Source organism: Neovison vison, chromosome 1 (genome assembly GCF_020171115.1).
Source record: "Neovison vison isolate M4711 chromosome 1, ASM_NN_V1, whole genome shotgun sequence".
In the NCBI taxonomy this organism is placed as follows: Eukaryota; Metazoa; Chordata; class Mammalia; order Carnivora; family Mustelidae; genus Neogale; species Neogale vison.
The window spans coordinates 245,784,941-245,811,242 of NC_058091.1; the positions used below are offsets into that span (position 1 = coordinate 245,784,941).

Below are 26,302 nucleotides of genomic sequence, written 5' to 3' on the forward strand. Positions count from 1 at the left end.
AATTTGGAAAATTTTTAGCCATATTTCTTTAAATATTTTTCCGGTCCCTACTCTCTGCTTCAGGGCCTGCAGTAACATGTATATTAAGCTGCTTAAAATTGTCCCACAGCTCACTGATGCTGTTTTTCTTTTTTGTATTTTTTTTCCTCTGTATTACATTTTTTATTGTTTCTGTTGTTATGTGTTGAAGTTTACTAATCTTTTATTCTGCAGTGTCTAATCTACCATTAATCTTATCTATCGTATTTTTCATCTCACACATTGTAGTATTCATCCCTAGAAGTTTGATTTGGGTCTTTTTGTATCTTCCATCCAAGTTCTTCCAGGCTTTCATCCAAAGTTTCCAGTTAACTTTTTAACATATAGAATATAGTTTTTATCTGTTTTAAAAGTCCTGTGTGCTAGTTCTAACATTTGTGTCAGTTCTGAATTGTTTTTGACTGGTTGATGCATTTCTTTATTATGAGTTATATCTTTTTGCTTTTTTGCAAGCTTGGCAAATTTTGGTTGGGCGCCAAACACTCTGAATTTTACCTTAGCTCTTTGATTTTTTTTTATTCATTTAAGCTTTCAGGAGCTTTGTTCTCAGTGGCAGTTATTTGAAAATGGTTTGCTTCTTTCAGATCTTTTTTTATTTTTTTAGTTGCAGACATAGAATTTAGTGATTCATCAGTTGTGTGTAACACCCAGTGCTCATTACTTGAAGTGCCCTTCTTAATGCCCATCACCCAGTTGCCCCATCCCATCTCCCCTCCAGCAACCCTCAGTTTGCTTTCTAGAGTTAAGCGTCTCTTATGTATGGTTTGCCACCTTCTCAAATTTCATCCTGTTTTTCCTTCTCTTTCCCTATGTTCATCTGTTTTGTTTCATAAATTCCACATATGAGTGAAATCATGTGGTATTTGTCTTTCTCTGACTTTCTGATCTTTTAAAGGTCTTTAGTTAGGACCGGAGCAGTGCTCAGTCTAAGGTTATTCCCCTGATTCTGAGGCAAGACCTTTTTGTCTGGTGTACCTGATGTCCTGTGCATCATGAGGTTTTCCAGTCTGGCTGGTTTAAACAGATACAGTTTCTGACCTTTGTGAGCATTGAGGACTCTCCCTTCCAAATGATTCCCCCCCCCCCCCATATTTAGATAGTTTCCTCACACTCTGGAGAGGCTTGGTGCTCCACTAAATAATGGAAGAAGACCTGCAGACCTCTGGAATCTGTAACTTTCTGCATAGTGTTATTCTTTCCACTACTGCGTCCTACAAATTCTAGCCACGTTGCTCTCTCTGGATTCTGGACTCCTTCTTTGCTCAGGAAATCTGCTCATCACTCCTTGGATTTCCCCTCCTGGTCTGTGGTTGATTCTCTCACAAGGCAGGTAGTTGGGAAGTCATAGGGCCTGCCTATCTATTAGCCAACTTTTGGGCGTCACAGGCCTTTGTTGACTGAGGTCCATTGTCTTGAAAACTATTGCTTCATATATTTACTCTGCTTTCCTTTCAGTCAAGAGGGTAAATCTGGTCCTTACTACTCCGTCCTTGTTGGAAGCAGTAGTGTCACTCAGTTTTGAAATAACAGAATTCTGTATTTTAAAAAACAAATGTGGTACAGAGTAATATATAAATGTCAAGGGACTTTTCACCTATTTTCCACCTATTATGCTGACTGAAATTGTTGATAGTAGCATAGAACAATATGTTTAAAAAGGACAAAAATCAGGAATGTTGTAAAATAGAGTGTAGTTTCCTTAGCATTATTCAAATGTGCAGTGGCAAGTACATAATCCTTCCACCATTTAAAACGTTTTTTTTCAATTAATAAACTTTGTTCTTTAGAACAGCTTTAGGAAAATTAAGTATAGAGATTTCCTGTATATCCCTTGTCTCCAGATATATACAAAGTTCTCCACTGTCAATATCCTGCACCACAGTGGTACATTGGTTACAAATGATGAACATATGTTGACACATCAGCATCATCCAAAGTTCATAGTTTACATTAGCGTTCACTCTTGGGGCTGTACATCCTATGGATTTTGACAAAAACATAATGTGTATCCACTATTATAAAGAATAGTTTCACTTCTGTGCTGCTAGTTTATCCTTCCTTCCCCGGCTAAACCTAGCAACCATTAATCTTTTTACTGTCTCCATAGTTTCACCTTTCCTAGAATGTCATGCAGTTAGAATTATATAGTATGTAACCTTTCAGTTTGGCTTCTTTCACTTAGTAATATGCACTGAAGTTTTCTCCATGTCTCTTCATGATTTGATACCTTTTATCTTTTTTTGTGTGTGTGCTGATAATATCCTGTTGTCTGGATGTACCACAGTTTATTTATCAATTCACTTACCTACAGCAGGACATCTTGATTGCCTCTAAATTTTGGCAGTTATGAATATACACTGCTGTAAACATCCATATACAGATTTTTTGTAGGCCTTCTACCATTTTTAAGATGTAGTCATGAAATGGGTAGGTTGGGTAAGATTTTTAGGTCATTTCTAGTTTTTGATAAGTAAAGTTTTTTTTTTTTAAAGATTTTATTTATTGGGGTGCCTGGTTGGCTCAGTTATTAAGCATCTGCCTTTGGCTCAGGTCGTGGTCCCTGGGTCCTGGGATTGGGCTCCCTGTTCAGCAGGAGGTCTGATTATCCCTCTCCCACTCTCCCTGCTTGTGTTACCTCTCTTGCTGTGTCTGTCTCTCTCAAATATATAAATAAAATCTTAAAGATAAAGGCTTTATTTATTTGTTAGAGAACAGAGAGCACATGCAGGGAGAACAGCAGGTGGAGACAGAAGCAGGCTCCTTGCTGAGCAAGGAGCTGGATGTGGGAGTCATCCCAGGACCCTGGGATCATGACCTGAGTCAAAGGCAGATGCTTGACAACTGAGCCACCCAGGTGTCCCTTAAGAGGTAAAGTTTTAAGAGAAGTTCATATTGAAGGAAATGCTACCATTAGCTTTGTTAGATTGGACATAACAAAACTAGAAATTTGGAATCTCATCTCTGAAAATGAGATGACATACTTTTATTCTAGGGGATTCCTGGTCCTCATTTCTCAGCTTTAAAATTATAGATCAATATCCTTTTTGAATCCATAGTCTTTATATAATTAATGAATTCATAGAAATTGTATTAGGAATTAATTTTGAATTAAAAATTTGGCCATTACATACTTTTAAAAAATAAGGGCTCTAGAGCCAAATGGATTTTGTTCACATCTTATTTCTACCACTTACTGTGACATCGAACAAGTAACTCAACCTCTATAAGCCTTTGTTTCCTGAGCTAAAGTATGGGGATATAAATAGTTCTTTGCTCTTAGGATTGGGGTGAAAACTCAGCGAGGATGCATGGCCTAGCTCATGGCACATGGTCCATAAATGATAGCTGTTGTGTCAGCTCTCACAGGTGGTCTGCAGGCTCATATTTTCAGCTCATTTTTTTTTTAAAGATTTTTTATTTTATATTTGACAGAGATCACAAGTAGGCAGAGAGGCAGGCAGAGAGAGAGGGAAGCAGGCTCCCCACTGATCAGTGAGCCCTATGTGGGGCTTGATCCCAGGATGCTGGGATCATGACCTGAGCTAGAGGCAGAGGCTTTAACCCACTCAGCCATTCAGGCGCCACATATTTTCAGCTCTTTTGAAGGCAGTATGTTACGTTCTTAATGGCATAGTTTGAAATATTTAGCGAATTAGGAAAAAATCAAGACTTTTTTATTCCCATGTGTAAAAAATGTCTTCTGTTGTGATTAAGTATTGTGATGATTGTCACAGAAAGTCTGAAATTGATAGTGACATAAGAAGTTACTTGCATGGGGTGGAAGTAGTTGAAAAGCCATGTTGTTTGTGTGGTCTTCTCACACTGTGCTATCTCCTGCAGAAATTGCACCCGTTCCCAGGGGCTCTAGTGGGTAAATACATCTCATCCCTCCACCTGCCTGCTTGACACATGCATTTGGGTGTGTCATGGGCACTTAGAGCTCAATATGCCTTCAACTGAATTCATGGTCTTTCCCTTCAAATGATCATTTCTTCTGGTGATGTTCACTGTCTCAGTATATGGCATAGCCATACATCCCTTGTTCAAGCTAGAAGTTGAAAGGCATCTTGGATTCTTCCTTTTCCCTGGTCCCCTGACTAGTTATTTCCTAGGTGCTGTTGCTTCTAACTATTTCATATATCTGAAATTCTATCACCTTTCTCTTTCCCTTCTGTTAACCACTCCAGCTCTTTGACTGGTTTCTTCACATCTCCCCTTGCTTTCTTCCAGCTCATTGTACACAGTGTAGCCATAGCAATCCTGCTGTCACTCTAACTGGCCTCCCTTTCCTTTTAGGATATGTTCTTAAAACCTTAGTATGGCCTTCTTGGTGGTGTGCAGTTAGGCCCCTGCTGGTGTCTTTACCTCTGTGCCCATCACCTTCATTTTCCATCTCTGTTTCTTCCATTTTGATCTTGTTTCATTTCCTCAGAACCTCTGTTTTCTTTCTTCTTGCTATCCACTCTGTTGCTATCTAACTCTTAATCATATTTCAGATTGTATCTTAAACCTTACCTTTTCTGGACGGCCTTTCTTGACCTCCCTCTACTTTCTTCTTGTGCCATTTCCCCTGCCTAGATTACATCCCTTTACTCTCAGCTATTCCCAATATTCCCAACATTCATTATTCCCAACATTCATCCTGCTTGTAAATATTTGACCAGTATCTCCTTCTAAGATGATGCATACCATACGATTAAGGATTGTTTGTCTTGTTTGTCACTGTGTCCCTAGTGCCTAGCTAGCATAGTGCTTACTCAGGGTGTGCTAAGTAGTTGCTGAATGAATGAATGTTAGGTATTTAGAAAGTTTAAATTGTGTCTGTAATTACCTATAATAATTGTATTGTCACATTTTTTAACTCCCCCATTCCTTACAGCTTTTACTTAAAAACATACATATTTTTTAGGGGCCTGCCTCAGTCATTAAACATTTGCCTTTGGCACAGGTCATGATCCCAGGGTCCTGGAATCGAGCCCCATGTCAGGCTCGCTTCTCCCCCTCCCACTCCTCCTGCTTGTGTTCCCTCTTTCACTGTCTCTCTCTCTTAAATAAATAAAAGTCTTTAAAAAAATACGTATTTTTGAAATGAATTTTAGGATTAAGAAGAAAAAAAAATCCTGCCATTTACTTGGCATCATTCTGGTTGTGTGCAATAAATTGTTCCATTTGGTTCTTAGTGTTCATGTCAGGTAGTTATTCTTGTCCTCATTTTAGCACTGAGGAGACAGTCTCTGGGTACATTCTTATCTAAGTTCAGGTGGCTAAAAAGATATCACTGAGGTCCTTCCATTCTAAACCTGTATTCTTTTGTTGCTGCAATTATACTACCTTCTCCAATTTAATGTCCACATTAAGTAATTAACATACACATTATAGTAAATATCTTATAATTTGCCATAATGTAAAATTTTGCTTTTAGGGCTTGGGATACTTTTTATGAATAATTAGGACTGTTTCATTGACTTGATAACATTAACCATGCTTGATTTGTGGTACAGAGTATATATTGTTGATAATAAAAGGGACATTTGTACTTGAATAAATTTTAAATCCAGGGAAGAAATTGCATCACAGTGTCAAAGGAATTACTTTTAAGAGCTGTTGTTTTGTAGCATTAGACTCTAAAAAGTGATTGATTCTCTTCATCATTTTCAGGGACCATTTTCGCATATGGACAAACTGGAACAGGCAAAACTTTTACCATGGAAGGCGTTCGAGCTGTTCCTGAACTTAGAGGAATCATTCCAAATTCATTTGCTCACATATTTGGTCATATTGCAAAAGCAGAGGGTGATACAAGGTAAAAGAGAATTCTTTTATTTTCTAATATTGAGAAGTACAAACATGAGAGAGACATATAGGTATAAAACTTATAAACCTTTGAAAACAGCTCTTCTAAAACTTTTTCTGCTCTTTATGCTTTATGAAATGATGTTTTATTTATAGATTTTTGGTTCGAGTGTCTTATTTGGAAATATATAATGAAGAAGTCCGTGACCTTTTGGGCAAGGATCAGACACAGAGGTTAGAGGTAAGGATAACTGAAATTGAAGTACTTTCCAAAGTAGTAGAATGCTAAATTAAGGTTCTTTTTATCCAAAGATATTTTAAATACTTTACTTATTTTTTGATGGTAATATGATCATGATTCAAAATCTAAAATATTGTGAAAATTAATGCTTTGAAAAGTGGTTCCTATCCCATTTGCCCACTTTTCCCCAACCTAAGATAACCACTTTCAGTATTCCTTCATTGTTCCTTTATGTAAGTATCACCAAATAAAATTTTACTTCTACTCCATGAGTAGTTATATGAACATTGATCTGTACTTTTTTAAAATTAAAATTCTTATTCAAATAAGTGTAGAGTCACATGTGGCTGTAAGAAAGAATGTGGAGAGATTACCCTTGACATAGATGTATCTTTTATACAGTTTTCCCCAGTGGTAACATTTTACAGAGCTGTAGTAGAGTATCACAACCGTGATACTGTTGTTGATACTGTCTACAGATTTGGCTCACAGTGCTACAGTTTTCTTCGTACTCTTTGTGTTTAGATTGATAGATCCATTACCATGTTAAGGTACGAAACAGTCGTTCACAAGGATGCCTCCTGTTGTCATTTTATGACCACCTCCACTGCTAGCCAGACTACATTGCTCTGTCACCATTCCTAACCCCTGACAATCCCTAATCTGCTTTCCAGTTCTGAAATTCTGTCTTTTCAAAAATGGTACATAAATAGAACCATACATATGTAACCTTTTGGGATTGGCCTTTTTCACTTGGCATAAGCCCTGTGAGATTGATCCAAGTTGTTGAATGTATTGATAGCTGATTACTTTTTATTGTTGGGTGGCACCGCATGGTGCTTACATGTAAAGTCCAACAGTTCACCTGTGGAGGGACATCTGGGCAGTTTATAGTTTTGGGCTATTATGAATCAAGCATCTATGAACATTCGATACAAATTTTTATGTGAGTGTAAGTTTTCTTTTTCTGGTATGAATGCCAGGAATACTCCAGAATTGATTTTAAGTCAGAAATTGTTAAGGTGTCAAAAATCTACTAAGACCCATCATGAATATAGGAATTCAATGAGGAAATTTTTTTGTACACTACTTAGTAACAGATGGGCACGAAAGACTATTTTTAATATGCATTTCAGAAAAGGGAAATGTGAAATTATATGCATATATATTAGAGAATTACAAAATTTGTGAATAAGTATGTTTTTAAATTAAAAGCTTAGCTGATTTTCATTCATTGTTTTTTTAAGTAGAGGTGTAATTCACAGAGGATAATACTTATCCTTTTAAAGTGTATAATTTAGTGTATAATAAAATGTATAATTTAGTTCTTAGTTATCTTCACAAAATTATACAACCATCACTATCTATATTCTGGAACATTTTCATTACCCCCAAAAGAAATTCCATGCCCATTAGGAGTCACTCTCCATTCCCCCTGCTCCTCACCTTCTGGTAATCATAACTTACTTTTTGTGCCAATGAATTTGCCTATTCTAGATAGTTCATATAAATGGAATCGTATCAAATGTGGTCTTCTGTTTCTTGCTTCTTTCATTAATAGTGTTTTTAAGGTTCATCAATGTACTTCATTTCCTTTTTTAAAAATAGCTTTATTGAGATACAAGTCATATACCATACAGTTTACTCCTTTAATGCTTCTCAGTGGTTTTTGTTATGTTCATAGAGTTGTACCTCTGTTGCCACAATCAGTTTTGGAACATTTTCCTTACCCCCAAAAGAAACGCTATGCCTCTTAAATGTCACTCTCAACCCAATCCTAGGCAATCACTCATCTACTTTTTGTCTCTATAGATTTGCCTATTTTGGATACATAATGTAAAGGAATAATGCAATATGTGGTGTTTGATGACTAGCTTCTTTGATTTAGAATAATTTTTCATGGCTCATCCATGCTGTAGCATGTGTCAGTATTTAATTTTTTTGTTACTGTTGAAGAATAATCCATTGTATGGATACACCACATTTTATTGATTGCATCAAATGAACATTGGGGTTGTTTCTACTTTCCATCTATTATGAATAATGCTGTTATGAACTTACAGTTGTACAAGTTTTGTGTAAATATGTGTTTTTGGTTCTCCTGGTTGTATACTTGAGTGTAATTGCTGGATCCTGGGGTAACTGTATACTTCAGCATCTGAGGAACTGCCAGACTCTTACGCAGCGGCTGTACCATTTTATGTTCTCATCAACAGTGAATGAGGTTTCTGATTTGTCCACATCCTCGTCAGTGCTTGTTAGTGTCCCTCTACTAATTAGCCATTTTAGTCAGTGTCGAGTGGTATCTCTGTGGGCTCGATTTCCATCTTTGATGGCCAGTTATATTGAACTTCTTTTCCCATGCTTATTAGTCATTTGAATACCTTCTTTAGAGAAATGTTAGTTTCAATCTTTTGCCTGTTTTTAATTGGGTAATTTGTTTTTTTGTTATTAAGTTGAATACTTATTTATATATTTTAGATAGAAGTCCCTTAACAGGTATATGATTTACACAACATTTCTCCATTTATGGGTTTTTTCATTTTCATGATGGTTTCCTTTGAAGCACAAAAATTTTAAACTTTGACCATGTCTGATTTATTTATGTTTAGTTATGTTTCTTGTGTTTTTGGTGTTACAGCTAAGAAACCATTGTTTTATCTGAGGTCATGAAGATTTATGCTTTTGTTTTATTCTAAGCGTTTTATAGTTGTCGCTTTTTTTTTTTTTTTAAAGATTTTATTTATTTATTTGACAGAGAGAAATCACAAGTAGACAGAGAGGCAGGCAGAGAGAGAGAGAGGGAAGCAGGCTCCCTGCTGAGCAGAGAGCCCGATGCGGGACTCGATCCCAGGACCTGAGATCATGACCTGAGCCGAAGGCAGCGGCTTAACCCACTGAGCCACCCAGGCGCCCCAATATAGTTGTCGCTTTTACATTTAGATCTTTGATCCATTTTGAGTTAATTTTTGTATATATTGAGGTAGAGGACTAACTTCAATATTGTGCATGTGGATTTCCAGTTGTCATAGCACCATTTGAAAAGACTGTTTTTATCCCCCATTGCACTTTCCTTTTTTTTTTTTAATACTTTATTTATTTATTTGACAGATAGATCACAAGTAGGTAGAGAGGCAGGCAGAGAGAGGAAGGGAAGCAGGCTCCCTGCTGAGCAGAGAACCTGATGCGGGGCTCGATCCCAGAACCCTGGGACCATGACCTGAGCCGAAAGCAGAGGCTTTAACCCACTGAGCCACCCAGGTGCCCCCTGCACTTTCCTTTTTTGACTGAATATGGATTGTGGCATTCTTTGCGTATCAGTACAGAGAAAGCCTCCTCATTCTTGTTTTTTCTATTGTCCTTTTAAAAGGCTGGCATCCTGTCTTTTATATGGACATAATTAAAATGTATTTAGCCAGCCCTCTCTTGATGAACACCTGGGTTGTTTCTAATCTTTTGCTGTTACAAACCATTCTGTAGTAAGCAATGTTGTACATACATGATTTCATACATGTGCAGGCATATCTGAGGATAGATTCCTGAAGCTAGATTGCTGGGCAGGTTAAGCAGTTTGTAAATATTACCAAATTTTTTAGGATATGAGACAGAAAAGATTAGCCTTTAAAATATTAATACTGAAATTTTGTTTAGAATTCCATTGTCAGTAAAATAATTAAAGAATAATGTGCATATGGTAATTGAAGAGAATATAGAATAACAGTAGAATAACAGTGGCCACCTTTGTAGAGTGGTGTAGAATACATATGGAATGACAGCAGCTACTATTATTAGGCTCTTATAATGTGATAATAGGTATTATCAATTAGTGGTAGTAGTAGTACTTAGTTTATTTCATTTAATCTTTTCTAGCAGTTCAGTTTTGTTAATGTGAAAACCAAAGCCTGTAGGGGTTTCCTGACAGTCATGTAGCAGGTGAATGGTGGTATCATCTAGAATTATAGGGGTGGTTTTTGGAGTCCTTCCATCAGAGCTTGAGTTCTGGCTCTGATATCTTGAGCAAGTTACTTAATCTTTATGAGCCTTAGTTTGCCATTGTAATTGTTTTTGGTGTGCCATAAACCATGCCCAAATAAAATAGCAAACTTAATAAATGTGTGTGTTCTGACTGCTCTACCGACTGGCATTTCCTATTTCTCTTTCTCTCCTTGGGAGGCTCTATTCCCTGACAGACAGCAATACTGAAATTAGGCCAATTAATTGTACCGTGGCCTTTAAGTGTTCAAGTGAAAGGTAGAGTCACACATCTCTTTAAATCAAAAGCAAGAAAAGTTTAAGCATATTGAGGAAGACATGTTGAAAGCCAGGATAAGCTGAAAGACCTCCTCCACCAAACAGCAGCTTTTGATGGTAAAGGAGAAGTTGCTGAAGGAGATTAAAAGTGCTACTCTAGTGTACACACACGTGATAAGGAAACAAACAGACTTATTAGTGATGTAGAGAAAGTTTTAGTGGTTTAGACAAAAAAATCATACTAGCCACAACATTCTCCTAAGCCAGAGCCTAATCCAGGGTGAGGCCATAACTCTCTTTAGTTCTTGAAGGCTAAGAGAGGTAAGGAGGCTGCAGAAGAAAAGTTTGAAACTGGCAAGGTTTGGCTCATGAGGTTTAAGGAAGCTATCTCCAGAACATGAAAGTGCAAGATGTAGTAGCACATACTGATATAAGAGCTGTACAAGTTAACCAGGAGATCCAACTAAGATAATTCATGAAGGTGGCCACACTAAACAGCAGATTTGCAATGTAGATGACACAGCTTTCTATTGGAAGAAGATGCCGTCTAGGACTTCAGTAACTAGAGAAGTGAAGTCAGTGCCTGGCTTCAATTTTAAGACAAACTGACTCTCTTATTACAGGCTAATGCAACTGGTGACTATAAGTTGAGGCCAGTGCTCATGTAACATTCTGCTCATTTAACAACTGGCGACTATAAATGGCCAGTGCTCATTTAACATTCTGCTCATTTAACAACTGGTGACTATAAGTTGAGGCCAGTGCTCATTTAACAATGTTAAATTAACATTTAACATTCTTTAACATTCTGAAAACTCCTACCGCCCTTAAGAATGATGCTAAGTATACTTTCTTTCGTCTATAAATGGCACAACAAGGCCTGGATGACAGCACATCTGTCTACAACATGATTTGTTGAATATTTTTAAGTCTACTCTTGAGACCTCAGAAAAAAAAATTTCTGTCAAAATATTACTGCTTATTGGGGCACCTGGGTGTCTCAGTGGGTTAAAGCCTCTGCCTTCAGCTCAGGTCAGGATCCCAGGGTCCTGGGATCGAGCCCCACATTGGGCTTTCTGCTCAGCAGGGAGCCTTTTTCCTCCTCTCTTTCTGCCTGCTTCTCTGCCTACTTGTGATCTCTGTCAAATAAATAAATAAAAGCTTTAAAAAATATATTACTGCTTATTCACTGTACACCTGGTCACCTAAGAGCACAATGAATGAATGAGGTGAGTATTGTTTTTATGCCAGCTAACACAATATCCAGTCAGGGGCCTGTGGATCAAGTCTTGTTATTGAAGAAATAACATTTCCTAAGGCTAGAGCTGCCATAGAGAGTTATTCCTCTAAAGGATCTGGGCAAAGTAAATTGAAAGTCTTCTGGAAAGAATTCACACTTCTAGATGTCATTAAGAACATTCGTGATTCATGAGAAGAAATCATGGTATCAGCATTAACAAGAGTTTGGAAAAAGTTAATTCCAACCTTCATGGATGGCTTTGAGGAGCTTGAGACTTGATGTGATGGAAACAGTAAGAGAACTAGGATTAGAAGTAGAGCCTGAAGTGCTCCAATCCCATGATAAAACGTAATGGATGAGGAGTTACTTTTCATGGGTGAACAAAGTGGTTTTTTGAGACGACATCTACTCCTGGTGAAGATGCTGTGAAGACTTGAAATGGCAACAAAGAATTTAGAGTATTTCAGAAACTTTGTTGATAGAGCAAGTGGCAGGGTTTGAGAGGATTGACTCCAGTTTTGAAAGAAGTTCTGTGGGTAAAATGCTAGCAAACAACATCACGTTCTGTGGAGAAATCATTGTTAAAAAGAAGAGTCAAATCACTGCAGCAAACCTTGTTTTATTTTAGGAAACTAACTGCCACAGCCTCCCCAGGCTTCAGCAACCCCCACCCTGACTGACCATCAGCAGCCATCAGCATTGAGACAGGATCCTCCACCAGCAAAAAGATGTTGACTGGCTTAAAGCTCAGATGATAGTTAGCGTTTTTAGCAATAAAATGTTTCTTAATTAAGGTATATATTACTGTTTTTTAGACATAGTGCTATCACACACTTAATAGATTAAAGTGTAATGTAAACATAATTTTATATAGAGTGGGAAAGGAAGAAGCTCATTTGACATGGTTGGAGTATTCACTTGATTGTGGTCTGCAGCCCAACCTACAGTAGCTCCTAGGATCCCTGTATTTTGTTGACATGTGATGGTGACTTCGAGGGCCTTCCAAAGTGAATTTTAGTTTCTAACACTGTATTTTAAGTAAATCCTTCCTTTTTAAAAAAAAAAAAAAAAAGATTTTATTTATTTATTTGACAGACAAGAGATCACAAGTAGGCAGAGAGGCAGGCAGAGAGAGAGGAAGGGAAGCAGGCTCCCCACTGAGCAGGGAGCCTGATGCGGGGCTCAATCCCAGGACCCTGGAATCATGACCTGAGCCAAAGGCAGAGGCTTAACCCACTGAGCCACCCAGGCGCCCCTAAGTAAATCCTTCCTAAATATATACTTTATACTTGGTAAATAAGGTTACTCACAGAAAGGTAACATTTTATATACAGATATCATAGATCTGATTATTTCACTCATTTGTTTGAAATCCTCCAGTGTCTTCAAGTTGTTAAGATAAAGGCCAATAACCATGCTTAGTCATTTTTTTAAAAGTGTTTTATTTATTTATTTGAGAGAGATCACAAGCAGAGGTAGTGGGAGGAGGCGAAGCAGGCTCTCCACTAAGCAGGAAGCCCAATGCCGGACTTGATCCCAGGACCCTGGGTTCATTACCTAAGCCGAAGGCAGATGTTTAACCAACTGAGCCACCCAGGCGCCCCTGACAATGCTTAGTCTCATCTCTTGGCTACTTCTGTAGCCAGATATCCCACCTATTTTACCTGTGCTTCCTACTTTTTCCAGCCAACCTGGCTTTTTTGTTTGTTTTTTTCCTTTTTCTAAGTGCCTAGTTTTGGCCCATTTCAGGATCCTAGCACATACTCTGTTCCTGCTACCCGAATCCATGTTGGCAACCTCGTATTTCATCAAGTCTTAGCTTAAATGTCATCTTGGGGGTTGTCGTCCTCCCTTTGCCTCTCCCCCTACTTGTGCTTGTGCTCATTCTCTCTCTTTCAAAAATAAATGAATGGAATCTTAAAAACTAAATAAACATCATCTTGGGGAAGCTATATGTCTCTGCTTTACTAGCTTAGTCTCTTTGTATTGTATTCTCCTACTGTTGAGTATTTTTTTTCTTCATGACATTATCCCAATTGAAATAATTAGTGGGTGGTGTTACTCATTTGTACATTCTTGCCATAGGTTGTTACCTGCACAAGTGTAGAAATTGTGTCTATTTTGTCCGTCACTGTATCTTCACTTTTTTAGCTGAGTGCCCAACACATAGTAGATGTTTGATAAATAACTGTGGTGGAGTTATGGTATGTGTATAAAATCTTAAGGCCATTTTTTTCTTTTTTAGGTTAAAGAAAGACCTGATGTGGGAGTTTATATCAAAGATTTATCAGCTTATGTGGTAAATAATGCTGATGATATGGATAGAATTATGACACTAGGCCACAAAAATCGTAAGTGTAGTACATTATTGTGATTGAATATTTGTGTGTTGAGTAGGCTTTTAGAAACAAAATTGATGGGCTTCTGGGTGGCTCAGTTGATTAAACGACTGCCTTAGGCTCAGTTCATGACCCCAGAGTCCTGGGATCCAGCCCTGTGTTGGGTTCCCTGGTATGCAGGAAGCCTGCTTCTCCCTCTCCCACTCCCCCTGCTTGTATTCCCTCTTTTGCTGTCTCTCTCTGTCAAATAAATAAATAAAATCTTTAGGGGAAAAAAAGAAAAAGCAAAACTGGTATGGCGCTTTGCCCTGGATTTTTTAAAGTTTCTTGATAGCCCTCCTTGATTATTTACTACATAGAGAACGTATATGAATGAAAGAGATCACACATTGCCTTGTTTGCGAACCAAAATTTTGTGTCTTGGTACTACTGCTATATATTTGGAACTCTCATATAGCTAGCTGTCTCTTTTTAGCTATAATAATATTGGTTACATTTATTGAACGAACACTTACTGTGTGGTAAGGACTTATGCTAAGTGCTTTCTTTATAAGAAGGGTCTTTTTAAAATCCTCAAACTGTACCATGAATATTCTAAATTCCTGCTCAAGACTTAGTCTAAGTAACTTGTCCAAGGTTATGTACTACTTATTGGCAGAGTGAATATCTGAACCTAGGCCGTTGATCATCATTAACCAAGCATTTTACTGCCTTTATTTTGTTGACAAGAAAAGCAAACCAAAATTAAATGACTTTTTTTTTTTTAAGATTTTATTTATTTATTTGACAGAGAGTTCACAAGGAGGCAGAGAGGCAGGCAGAGAGAGAGGGGGAAGCAGGCTCCCTGCTGAGCAGAGAGCCTGATGCAGGGCTCGATCCCAGGACCCTGAGATCATGACCTGAGCAGAAGGCAGAGAATTTAACCCACTGGGCCACCCAGGTGCCCCTAAATGACATTCTTTTTAATAAGAGTTTTAAATTTTATCAAAAGACTAAAAAACTGTAGCACTGTTTAATATACAGGATGCCCCAGGCCTAGTACTAGTGATGTTGCTAGCAGCAATTAGAGATCAGAAGTAAAAAACAAGAACATAGCAAGTGAACATCTTTTTAAAAGTGTTTTTTGGCTAGACTGTAAATCTAGCAAACTCAAGGATATTAAAAAAAAATTTAGGGCGCCTGGGTGGCTCAGTGGGTTAAGCCGCTGCCTTCGGCTCAGGTCATGATCTCAGGGTCCTGGGATCGAGTCCCGCGTCGGGCTCTCTGCTCAGCAGGGAGCCTGCTTCCTCCTCCAACTCTCTCTACCTGCCTCTCTGCCTACTTGTAATCTCTCTCTGTCAAATAAATAAATAAAATCTTAAAAAAAAAAATTTAAAAATCAGTTGCATTCTAATAAGCCAAGTAGCAGAGAAAGGTCAAATTGTAACAGAAAAATGAGCAAAAGATACACGTGAATATGTTATTCCCAGAACAACTATACATAGCAACAAGCATACCACAGGGTGTCCATCTTGTCAGGTAGTTGGGAAAATGGGTACTAAAACAACAGTGGGACTTATTTTACCCATTTTGGATGGAGGGATATCCAGGTTTGTGAAGCTCTGAAGAGATGGGCACTGGTGATGGGAATGGCAGGTGCTCTAGCCTTTTTGAAAGGGAGTGTAACAGTAAATGCTGTAATTTTTTAAATGCATTTCTCTTGACCCAGTGTTTCTAATTTTAATATATATCCAGATACATATTGATATATCTATATTGATAAATATCTCAAAAAAATCTTTAGACATAAAAAAATGCCTTATTGCAACATTATTTGTAATAGAAAGTTTGATGCAGACTATCAGTAAAACATTGGTTATATAAATATGGCACAGAAATACTATGGACCATATGAAGCTATTAAAAAAAAAAAACACGAGTTAAATCTACATGTAGAGATTTGAAAGATTTTCAAGATATATCATTAAGTGAAAAGAAAGCAAATTACAGAATAGTATTACTGCATCATCCCATTTATAGATGTAGAAAGAAGCCAAATTGTTAAACAGCTGTGTATTTGGGCAAGTGTGTGTGTGATTCAACTTGTGTGTTTGTTAAATACTAATGAAAGAACATTTAATAGTGGTTACCTTTAGGTAAGGGGAAGTAATATTGGAGAACAGGGTTATATGGAGCTTTTACTTTATGTTTTTTTATGTCTATTTCTGGATTTTTTTTTATAAGATTTTATTTATTTATTTGACAGAGAGAGATCACAAGCAGGCAGAGAGGCAGGCAGAGAGAGAGAGGAGGAAGCAGGTTCCCTGCTGAGCAGAGAGCCCGATGCGGGCCTCGATCCCAGGACCCTGAGATCATGACCTGAGCCAAAGGCAGCGGCTTAACCCACTGAGCCACCCAGGCGCCCCTATTTCTGGATTTTTTTTTTTTAATACCAGGAGTATGTTCATGTATCGCTTATTCAAAAAAATTTTTTTGACTTATGATTCCATTCATAGTAGTGATTAAAACCACCCCTTAAAAACAAAGCAAAACAGGGGCACCTGGGTGGCTCAGTGGGTTAAAGCCTCTGCCTTCGGCTCAGGTCATGATCCCAGAGTCCTGGGATCAAGCCCTGCATCGGGTTTCCTGCTTAGCAGGGAGCCTGCCTCCGCACCTGTCTCTGCCTGCCTCTCTGCCTACCTGTGATCTCTGTCTGTCAAATAAATAAATGAAATCTTAAAAAACAAACAAAAAGAAATTAGGCCCTTCATTCCATGAACAAATACATGACCTGCTTAGCAATTAAAATGCAAATTTTAAATAGTCCCATTCATATTGTAGGCACCATTGTAAATTGGCTAATATTTCTGTAGAGCAAGGTTTTTCAGCCATTAAACCATAATCAAAAAAAAAAACCCATAATAATTTTCTTTAAAAAATTTCTTTCTGAATAGGTAATCCATACACATGTTGTACAATTCAAAAGTCTTTCTCCTGCCCTTGGGTCTCAGTCACCTAGTTTCCACACCTGGTGGTAACTCAATAATTATTTTGTCATGTTCTCTTCCTCATACAGTCTGTGAGTGCCCAAGCATGTATTTTTAGAGAGTGTGCTTGTCCTTTCCTCAGATAATAGTATACTTTATTCACTTAATGATATTTGGAAATCATTTCACAGTAACACATGGTAGGCATTTTAAAGATTTTTTATCTATTTATTTGACAGAGAGAGATTACAAGTAGGCAGAGAGGCAGGCAGAGAGAGAGAGAGGAGGAAGCAGGCTCCCTGCTGAGCAGAGAGCCCAATGCGGGACTCGATCCCAGGACCCTGAGATCATGGCCTGAGCCGAAGGCAGCGGCCCAACCCACTGAGCCACCCAGGCGCCCCCACATGGTAGGCATTTTAAAGTAACTATATAGTGTTTCACTGGATGGATCTATGTATTTATGCAGTCTTTTCTTCATAGGCTTTTGTGTTTTTACTCCTGCTGTTACCAGTACTGTAGTAAATATTTTTTTTTTAAGATTTTATTTATTTATTCGACAGAGATCACAAGTAGGCAGAGAGGCAGGCAGAGAGAGAGGAGGAAGCAGGCTCCCCGCTGAGCAGAGAGCCCGATGCGGGACTCGATCCCAGGACCCTGAGATCATGACCTGAGCCAAAGGCAGCGGCTTAACCCACTGAGCCACCCAGGCGCCCTGTAGTAAATATTCTTATATGTATGGGTTTATACATATGTAGTCATATTTACAGGGTAAGTTTTTCCATAGCATCTTGAAAAACATGAAAAATTTAGTTTTTTTTTCTTCCTCCAAAATAAATAAATATATATATATATATTTAAAGATTTTATTTATTTATTTGACAGAAATCACAAGTAGATGGAGAGGCAGGCACAGAGAGAGGGAGGGAAGCAGGCTCCCCGCTGAGCAGAGAGCCCGATGCGGGACTCGATCCCAGGACCCTGAGATCATGACCTGAGCCGAAGGCAGCGGCCCAACCCACTGAGCCACCCAGGCACCCCATATATTTTTTAAAATTTATTTATTTGACAGAGATCACAAGGAGGCAGAGAGGCAGGCAGAAAGAGAGGAAGGGAAGCAGGCTCCTCGCCGACAGAGAGCCCGAATCGGGGCTTGATCCCAGGACCCTGGGATCATGACCTGAGCTGAAGGCAGAGGCTTTATCCCACTGAGCCACCCAGGCACCCCTAAATATTTCTTTTTAAAGATTTTATTTATTTGACACAGAGAGAGAGGAAGAAAAGATCCCAGGGTCCTGGGATCACAACTTGAGCTGAAGGCAGATGCTTAACCAACAGAGCCACCCAGGTGCCCCCAAAATAAATATTTTGACAAAAAGCTATGGAAGTTTTTTTTTTTTTAATTTCCATTTTGTGATGTATCGGTAAGTTGGAGCATTGAATAAGCTTGACTGCTGCAAGCGGTTCTCTCCTTAAGAACTGTAATGTTCAGGGACGCCTGGGTGGCTCAGTTGGTTGGACGACTGCCTTTGGCTCGGGGCGTGATCCTGGAGTCCCGGGATCGAGTCCCGCATCGGGCTCCCAGCTCCATGGGGAGTCTGCTCTGCTCTCTGACCTTCTCCTCGCTCGTGCTCTCTCTCACTGTCTCTCTCTCTCTCAAATAAATAAATAAAATCTTTAAAAAAAAAAAAAGAACTGTAATGTTCAGTGTACTATGTCTGTTGCTTTGATTTCATAACTGGAAATAAAGAAAAATCGGTCATAAATAACATGCTGTTACTTACTTTGCAAAAATAGTAGGTATGAAAATAGTTAATAGGATTTTTTAAAATTACATGTTCTATCCTACTCCAAATTGAAAAACACTGGTGCATCGTGCTTTGATAATCACATAGCTATAAAACTATTCCTGCCCTTTGATCTGGTAATTCTGGCTTGGAAAATACATCCCATGGGCATAATCCTAAAGAGAAAGAATGATGTTCTCTCAAAGATGTTCATATTAGTGTTTAATATGAGGACCTAAAATTGGGAAACAATCCCAAATATCTCTCAGGGAGCAGCAAAATCAATTTTAGTAAAATTTACAAATTGTTTTTACATGAAAATATAGGATATAATGTTAAATGGAAAAGCCAGAGGATAAAATAATACTCAGTATGTTTATCACTGCTGATCAGAAGTTAGAAAGTGGTGTTAGATTTTATTTTATTTTTTTAAAGTTTTTTTTGTTTTTTTTTTTTTAAGTAATCTCTGCACCCAACTTGGGGCTCAAACTTAAAACCTGAGATCTACCAGTTGAGCAAGGCAGCTGCCCATGGATTTATTTTTTTTAAGTATTTTTGGAAAAAATACCCGTTTATAATATGATTTAAAAGAAAATTTGTGTGGAGTCACAAATCCTTGTATTTTTTTTCACTAATTTTTCTTATATCTTCTTCCATTGAGCTTTGCTTTCCTTTATAACTGCAGTTTACATTCTAATTATCTGACTTATAATGTAACCATATGCTTATTAAAAGAATACTCAATCTTCAAATTACACAGTCAGCTTGCCTTGAAAGTTCTGCATGAATATGTAATAGGAAGATAATTTTAACATTGGCTAAAATTTACAGAATGCTTTTCAAATACTTGGCAATTAAAAAAACTAATACATGCCTATTATAAAAAAACCTTTTTCTTTACATAATATATTTATGTAAAATATTTATACTTACGTAAATGCTTGGTATATTTTGAACGGATGCTTTTGTTTAATAGAAATAGGATTGTACTATATATTCCTTTCTCTCTTCTCCTTTTTTTTTTTTAAATTCATATGTTGTGGGTATCTTTCCATGTCATCCATACAGATCTGTGTTTTTAAAGGACTGTTTAATAGTCCTTAGTATGACACTTTTTCTTAAGATTTTATTTATTTGTTGAGAGAGAGTATGTAAGTGGTGGGAGAGGGAGAGGGAATGTTCAATCTCACCACCTGAGCCAAAGTCAAGAGTCAAATGCTTAACTGACTAAGCTGCCCAGGTTCCCCATGACTGTTCTATAATAGGTTGACCACTGTCCTTTAGGTTGTTTCTGAGCTCTTGATATTGTAAACAGTGCTGTACTGAATATCCTGTATCTATCTAATGCATATATGCAAGTATTTCTGTGTCTTAGGTGCTTGGAACATAATGCTTTTTAGAGATAGCTTAAACAGCAATAATTTTTTTGAATTATTTAACTTTGTGGGCTTTTTTTTTAACCTAAGTTTGTATTTTTTTAGTCAGTAATACTTGGATTGAAATTAAGTATTTTGTCCTAAAATTGCCTCTGTAGTATGAGAAACATTACAAATTCCTTCTTTTTTTTTTTAAGATTTTTAAAAATTTACTTACTTGACAGAGAAAGAGAGCACAAGTAGGCAGAGCAACAAGCGTAGGGAGAGGAAGAAGCAGGCTCCCTTCTGAGCAGGGAGCCTGATGCTGGGCTCAATCCCAGGACCCTGAGTTCATGACCTGAGCCAAAGCCATATGCTTAACCAACTGAGCCACCCAGGCACCCCTGCAAATTCTTTTGTTATAAACATAAATTGTCAGAAATTTCTAATGTTAAATAAACCTATGCTTTTCTGGTTTAGCCATGCTCTCTGGCTCTTTGCTGTGATGAAATTAAGTATTTTAAACCATTCTGTATATTTAATTATTTTAAAAAATACTCCCTCTTGTTATACTTTTTAAGAATTTCCTTCTATTCTTTAAGGTTCTGTTGGTGCAACTAACATGAATGAACATAGTTCCCGTTCCCATGCCATCTTTACAATTACTATAGAATGCAGTGAAAAAGGCGTTGATGGTAACATGCACGTCAGAATGGGGAAGCTCCATCTTGTAGATCTTGCTGTGAGTAACAGGACACTACTGAAGGAATAACCCTTGTGATTTTTTGCATTTTAAAAGCGAATACAAATTCACTTATAAAAATTGAAAATGTGTGATTTACATGGAATTTTTAAGTTGTTTATTTGTGTATGTGTTTTTAACTTGTTATCTATTATGGAATACTTCCAACACCTACAAAAGTACTAAGAATAGTATGGTCTCTTACGTACCCGTGACCCAACTTCAGTCTGTTCATGCCAGGCCCATTTCATCTCTACCATCAGCCACTTTTTCCCTTCCTATTTTATTTTGAAGCAAATTCCAGATACTATAGCAGATTTTTTAGTGTCACATTTTGTTTTAAACTTTCGGAGGAATATTCTGTATATTTCATTTTAGCTTTATTTCTGTATTTATTGCTAGGGTTCAGAAAGACAAGCAAAAACTGGAGCTACTGGACAGCGCCTAAAGGAAGCCACAAAAATCAATCTTTCGCTTTCCACCCTTGGTAATGTAATTTCTGCTTTGGTTGATGGAAAAAGCACTCATGTTCCTTATCGCAACTCTAAACTGACTCGTCTTCTTCAGGATTCCTTGGGAGGAAATTCAAAAACCATGATGGTAAGACTTAATTGTAGAATAGTTATCATTGAGGAAAATTTCATATTGCTGTTTATGCTAATAATTGATATGCATAACATTTTTAAAACTATTGATTATTTCACTTATGATTTGTGGTTATTCTTTTTCAAGTACACTGTGTTAATCCATATAATGGTGTTTGGAAATCCATGTCATTGACGTTTTCTTGTTCAAGAAGGCCAGAGGAAAACTAACTATGTTTCAAAAATTCTTTTTGATATAGTCATAGTGGTCGTATTAATTTTAACTGCCTCAAGTGTAAAATGTTTTGTATTCCTAATTCAACAGTGTGCAAATATTGGACCAGCAGATTACAATTATGATGAAACTATCAGTACATTACGGTATGCTAACCGTGCTAAGAATATTAAAAATAAAGCTAGAATTAATGAAGACCCAAAGGATGCTTTGCTTCGCCAGTTTCAGAAAGAAATAGAGGAACTGAAAAAAAAGCTTGAAGAAGGTAACTTTTTCTCAAAATATTAATGTGAGTGGTGGCTAAAAATGTTGCTTAACCACTAAGTGCTCTAATTTAAAAAACTTACTGAAATTCTTTGAGCATCTAACTTTGATACTTAAAGCAATATTTCTGTAAAGTAACTTGATATACAATTCAGCATTTCTGTATTAAGTTTGAGAATGATTATGTATTATTTGCATATGTGATTTTTTAAAATTCATTTAATTTAAACCTCCATCTCAGTTGTATCAGTTCCCATATCCTTTTTGAGATTTCATTTGACCACTTACTAAATAATGAATTTTTTTGTGTTTGTATAAGAGCAAGTTTTACCATATATGTATTTAAGTGAAAATGACCCAGAGTTCTTTGTGAAAGATTTCAGTCACTATTATTCAAAGTAAAGAAACCTATCAGAGTCATGAGTAAACAGAATTTACCATAAGGGAAAATTCATCAAATTTTTTTTGAAAAGCATATCTGAAAATACGCTTTCATGCATGAATTTGAACATGAGATTATGTTTGAGGAATCCTTTTCTAACAAGATGTTAGAAGGTTAAACAAGATGTTAGAAGGTTAGAAAGTTTGCAGACCTTGTTCATGAGGATGAAAAATTTATAGACTATCATTAAGTACTTGGTGACTCTACACTTTCATGCTAAGAACTGATTGGCATAGGGCTCCTTTTCATTCCAGGTAAACAAATGTCTTTAGAAAAGGTTTTTTGTTTGTTTGTTTGTTTGTTTTTACAGTTTATGGGGAAACTGGATAAAACAGATGTGAATTGCAGAGATGCCACCGTCACAGATGTTTGGAAAGGGTACTTACTCAATAAACTTGAGTAAGATTAGTGAGGAAAAGCAGTAATTGGGCTGCCGCTTAGATAATGACATTTGGTATTTTAAATGTGACCACTAGGTGGTATTTATAGTCAGTATGTTTTAAAGATTTAAAATTTCTTCGATTTGTTAATGTTCAATTCATACCTTTATTTTGCTGCCTTTATTTGTTTACACTTTTTCAATGTGACAAAATAAACATAATGTAAAATTTACCATTTTAACTATTGTTGTTCTGTGGCATTAAGTATGTTAACATTGTTTGGAACTATTACCATTATCCATCCCTAAAAGTTTTTAATCATCCCCAAATGAAATTCTGTTCCTATTAAACATCCAACTCTCCATCCCTCTCTCTGCCTCACTTCTGGTAACCATTATTCTGTCTCTGAATTTGACTATTTTAGATAACTCATGAGTAGAATCATATAATATGTATGCTTTTGTGTCTCGCTTATTTTACCTAGCATAGTGTCTTCAAGGTTCATCCGTATCGTAGCATGTGTCAGGATTTCCTTCCTTTTTAAGGTTGAGTAATATCCCATTGTTTGTATATACGTTTTGTTTATCCGTGCATCTTTTGGTGGACATATGTGTTGTTTCTGCCTTTTTACTACTGTAAATAATCTGGCTATGAATGTGGGTGTACAGATATGTGTTGCAGTATGCAGCAAATTTTATGCATAAAATTTTAAAATTTTATTTTAAAAGATGTAAAATTTTATGCAGTAAAATTTTCAAAAATTATTCTTTTGTTTTTGCCTGATTTTTACTGTTTATATGATCAACTGTATTTACCATATTATAACACTCTGTTAACCGGATTATAAAAACAAATGTCATAAGCATCAGTGAAATCAAATATCTTAAGAATAAAGTCAGCATTATGACATGATCAATCAATTCCACTTCTGGGTATATACTGAAAGGAATTGAAAGCAAGAACTCATTTTTGAAAATTTTTATTGACTTCTAGAAAACTTGAAGGTATACTGAGTTCCTATGTACTCATCACCCTGCTTCCCCTTATGTTGACATCTTATATGACTGGTACATCTTACAGTTATTGGAACCAGGAATTTTATATTGATTCAGACTTACTAGCTAACCTATCAATCTTACTCAGATATTGAGTTTGCCCTCTAATGCCCTTTCTCTCCAGTCCAGGATGCAGTCTAGCATCATATACTGCATTTAGTTGTCTCCCCCAGTTTCCAGTTCCTCATGTTTCTCTTTTTTTCATGGTCATGACACTGTAAAAATGACATATTTGTAGAATGTCCCTCAATTTGGGTGGTCTATACTTCTCTTATAATTATTCTGCAAGATTTCTTCACTCTAAATTCTGTAATTTTACATTTTCCTGTGAACTCAGTGTGTGTCTTGTGGGGAGATACTTTTGAAACTACTAAAAGGTACTGTTTCTGATCATACTTTTTCCTCACCAGTTTGAGGATCCATTAAGGGTTTTTGCCAGCAACAGTAATTCTGTTGCTTCTTGATGACTTTGTCTTCTCAGCATTCCTTCTCATGTTTAATGTTTAGAATTCTGCTATAAGGGGGAGTAGTCCCTCCTTCCTTTTAGTCTGTGCATTATAACACAATAATATTATTTGTTTTATTGCTCAGTTTGTTTGAGCTTTTGCCATAGAAGCTTCTGAATTCAGGGTAGTTGCTATACCTTTCAGCATGCTTCCATCAGTTTTTTTTTATTTTTTTTAAAAAGATTTTATTTATTTATTAGAGAGAGAGAGAGAGAGAACACAAGCAGGGGGAATGGGAGACGGAGAAGCAGATGCCCCGCTGAGCAGGCAGCCCAATGCGGGGCTGGATCCCAGAACCCCGGGACCATGACCTGAGCTAAAGGCAGATGCTTAACGACTGAGCCACCCAGGCGCTCCTGATTTTTGGTTTTGAGTGCTACTTTATTTCTGGCACCACAGATGTTTTGGGCTCATTTTATACGTTCCCTACCCTGGTATTAAACCACCTATTTCTCCCTAGCTCTTTTCAGTGGAGAATGGTATTTAGAAACCAAGACTTGGGCATTAGGTGTACTCATTGCTACCAGGGTGCCACTGTTATGAGGACTGAAGAAAATATTTTTTTTTATCTTTTTTTTTTAAGATTTTATTTATTTGACAGACAGAGATCACAAGTAGGCAGAGAGGCAGGCAGAGAGAGAGAGAGAGGAGGAAGCAGGCTCCCTGCTGAGCAGAGAGCCCGATGCGGGGCTCGATCCTAGGACCCTGAGACCATGACCTGAGCCGAAAGCGGAGGCTTTAACCCACTGAGCCACCCATGCACCCCTGAAGAAAATATTTTTAATGAATTCTTTCTTCTAATATCCATCTCTTCCTATCTGTTATTTACTGGTTCAGATATTATCGTTTGTGATTAGTGTATATTTATTTTTTCCCAAATACCTGTTTTTTTAGACATTTCATACATGGACAGTGTTTTTTTTTTTTTTTTTAAGATTTTATTTATTTGACAGATAGGTCATAAGTAGGCAGAGAGGCAGGCAGAGAGAGGTTGGGAGGCAGGCTTCCTGCTGAGCGGAGAGCCCAATCCGGGCTTGATCCCAGGACCCCGGGATCATGACCTGAACTGAAGGCAGAGGCTTTAACCCACTGGGCCACCCAGGCACCCTAAGAATATTTTAAAAATAAAATAGAATCTGACATAGAAAACTGAGGAGAAAATACTTCCCCAAAGTGATCACTTTTTTAAAAAACTGAAATAATGACTTTAACTTGAAATTTTTATATATACGTAGAACTTTTTTTAAACTAATAATTTGAAATTTAAGTAGATCAGAATTTTTTTTTTGAAGATATTTATTTGAGAGAGTGAGAGAGGGAGCACAAGGGGTGGGGGTGCATGGAGAGCGTGAGTGGGGACAGGGGAGCACGAACAGGCGGGTTCAGTGACTCTCAGGGCTCCATCCCAGGACCCCAGGATCATGACTTGAGCTGAAGGCAGATGCTTAACCGACCAAGCCACCCAGGCGCCCCTTAAGTTGATCAGAATTTAACTTCTCTTTAGGAACTTTAAAATAAAACCTCTGTGTACATTATATCTTTTCTTGAAGTTAGCATGTGATGTACTGTTTAGGAATATTAAAGTAAGCTTTGTTTAGGGCAACAAACTTAATGAGGAAGATTGATGTAGAATATAATCTGGTATAGAATATAAATTGTTTGGTAAAATTTCTGTTCAAGGGGAAGAAATATCAGGCTCTGATATCAGTGGGTCGGAGGAGGAGGAGGATGAAGAAGGCGAGGTTGGAGAGGATGGAGAAAAAAGGAAAAAAAGAAGGGGTAAGTTCCTTTTAGTGTTCTAGAAATGAACTGGGATTGCTGCAGTAAATATGGTTTAACCTTCATCTGAGTGCATGCCTTTTGCCATTTTTAGTTATGGTAGCAATTCACACAGTGGAAATATGGCACATACTTGATTAACTTTGCCTTATTTTTTCCTCCAATGCTGATCTCCTACTTAACAGTTGAATCATAATACCATAAGTTCTGTCTTTTACAGTTTAGAATTGTAAAAATCTGTGATTATGGTTATACCATGTAAAGATTTCATTCAGGATTTTAATTTTATGGGGAGACTTTGATTTGT

At 37.2% G+C, this 26,302-nt stretch overlaps 1 protein-coding gene across 5 annotated transcripts in view; it reads left to right on the forward strand.

The window, feature by feature from the left end:
• Positions 1-26,302, forward strand: part of KIF3A (kinesin family member 3A) — a 55,192-nt gene that overhangs the window by 11,119 nt on the left and 17,771 nt on the right. For all 5 annotated transcript variants that reach the window (XM_044227935.1, XM_044227900.1, XM_044227926.1 and 2 more), the window contains exons 3-9: positions 5,698-5,842; positions 5,989-6,073; positions 13,810-13,915; positions 20,611-20,750; positions 21,153-21,350; positions 21,660-21,834; positions 25,897-25,995. In XM_044227935.1, coding sequence (XP_044083870.1) covers positions 5,698-5,842; positions 5,989-6,073; positions 13,810-13,915; positions 20,611-20,750; positions 21,153-21,350; positions 21,660-21,834; positions 25,897-25,995 — 948 coding nt within the window. The remainder of the gene's footprint in view (positions 1-5,697; positions 5,843-5,988; positions 6,074-13,809; positions 13,916-20,610; positions 20,751-21,152; positions 21,351-21,659; positions 21,835-25,896; positions 25,996-26,302) is intronic.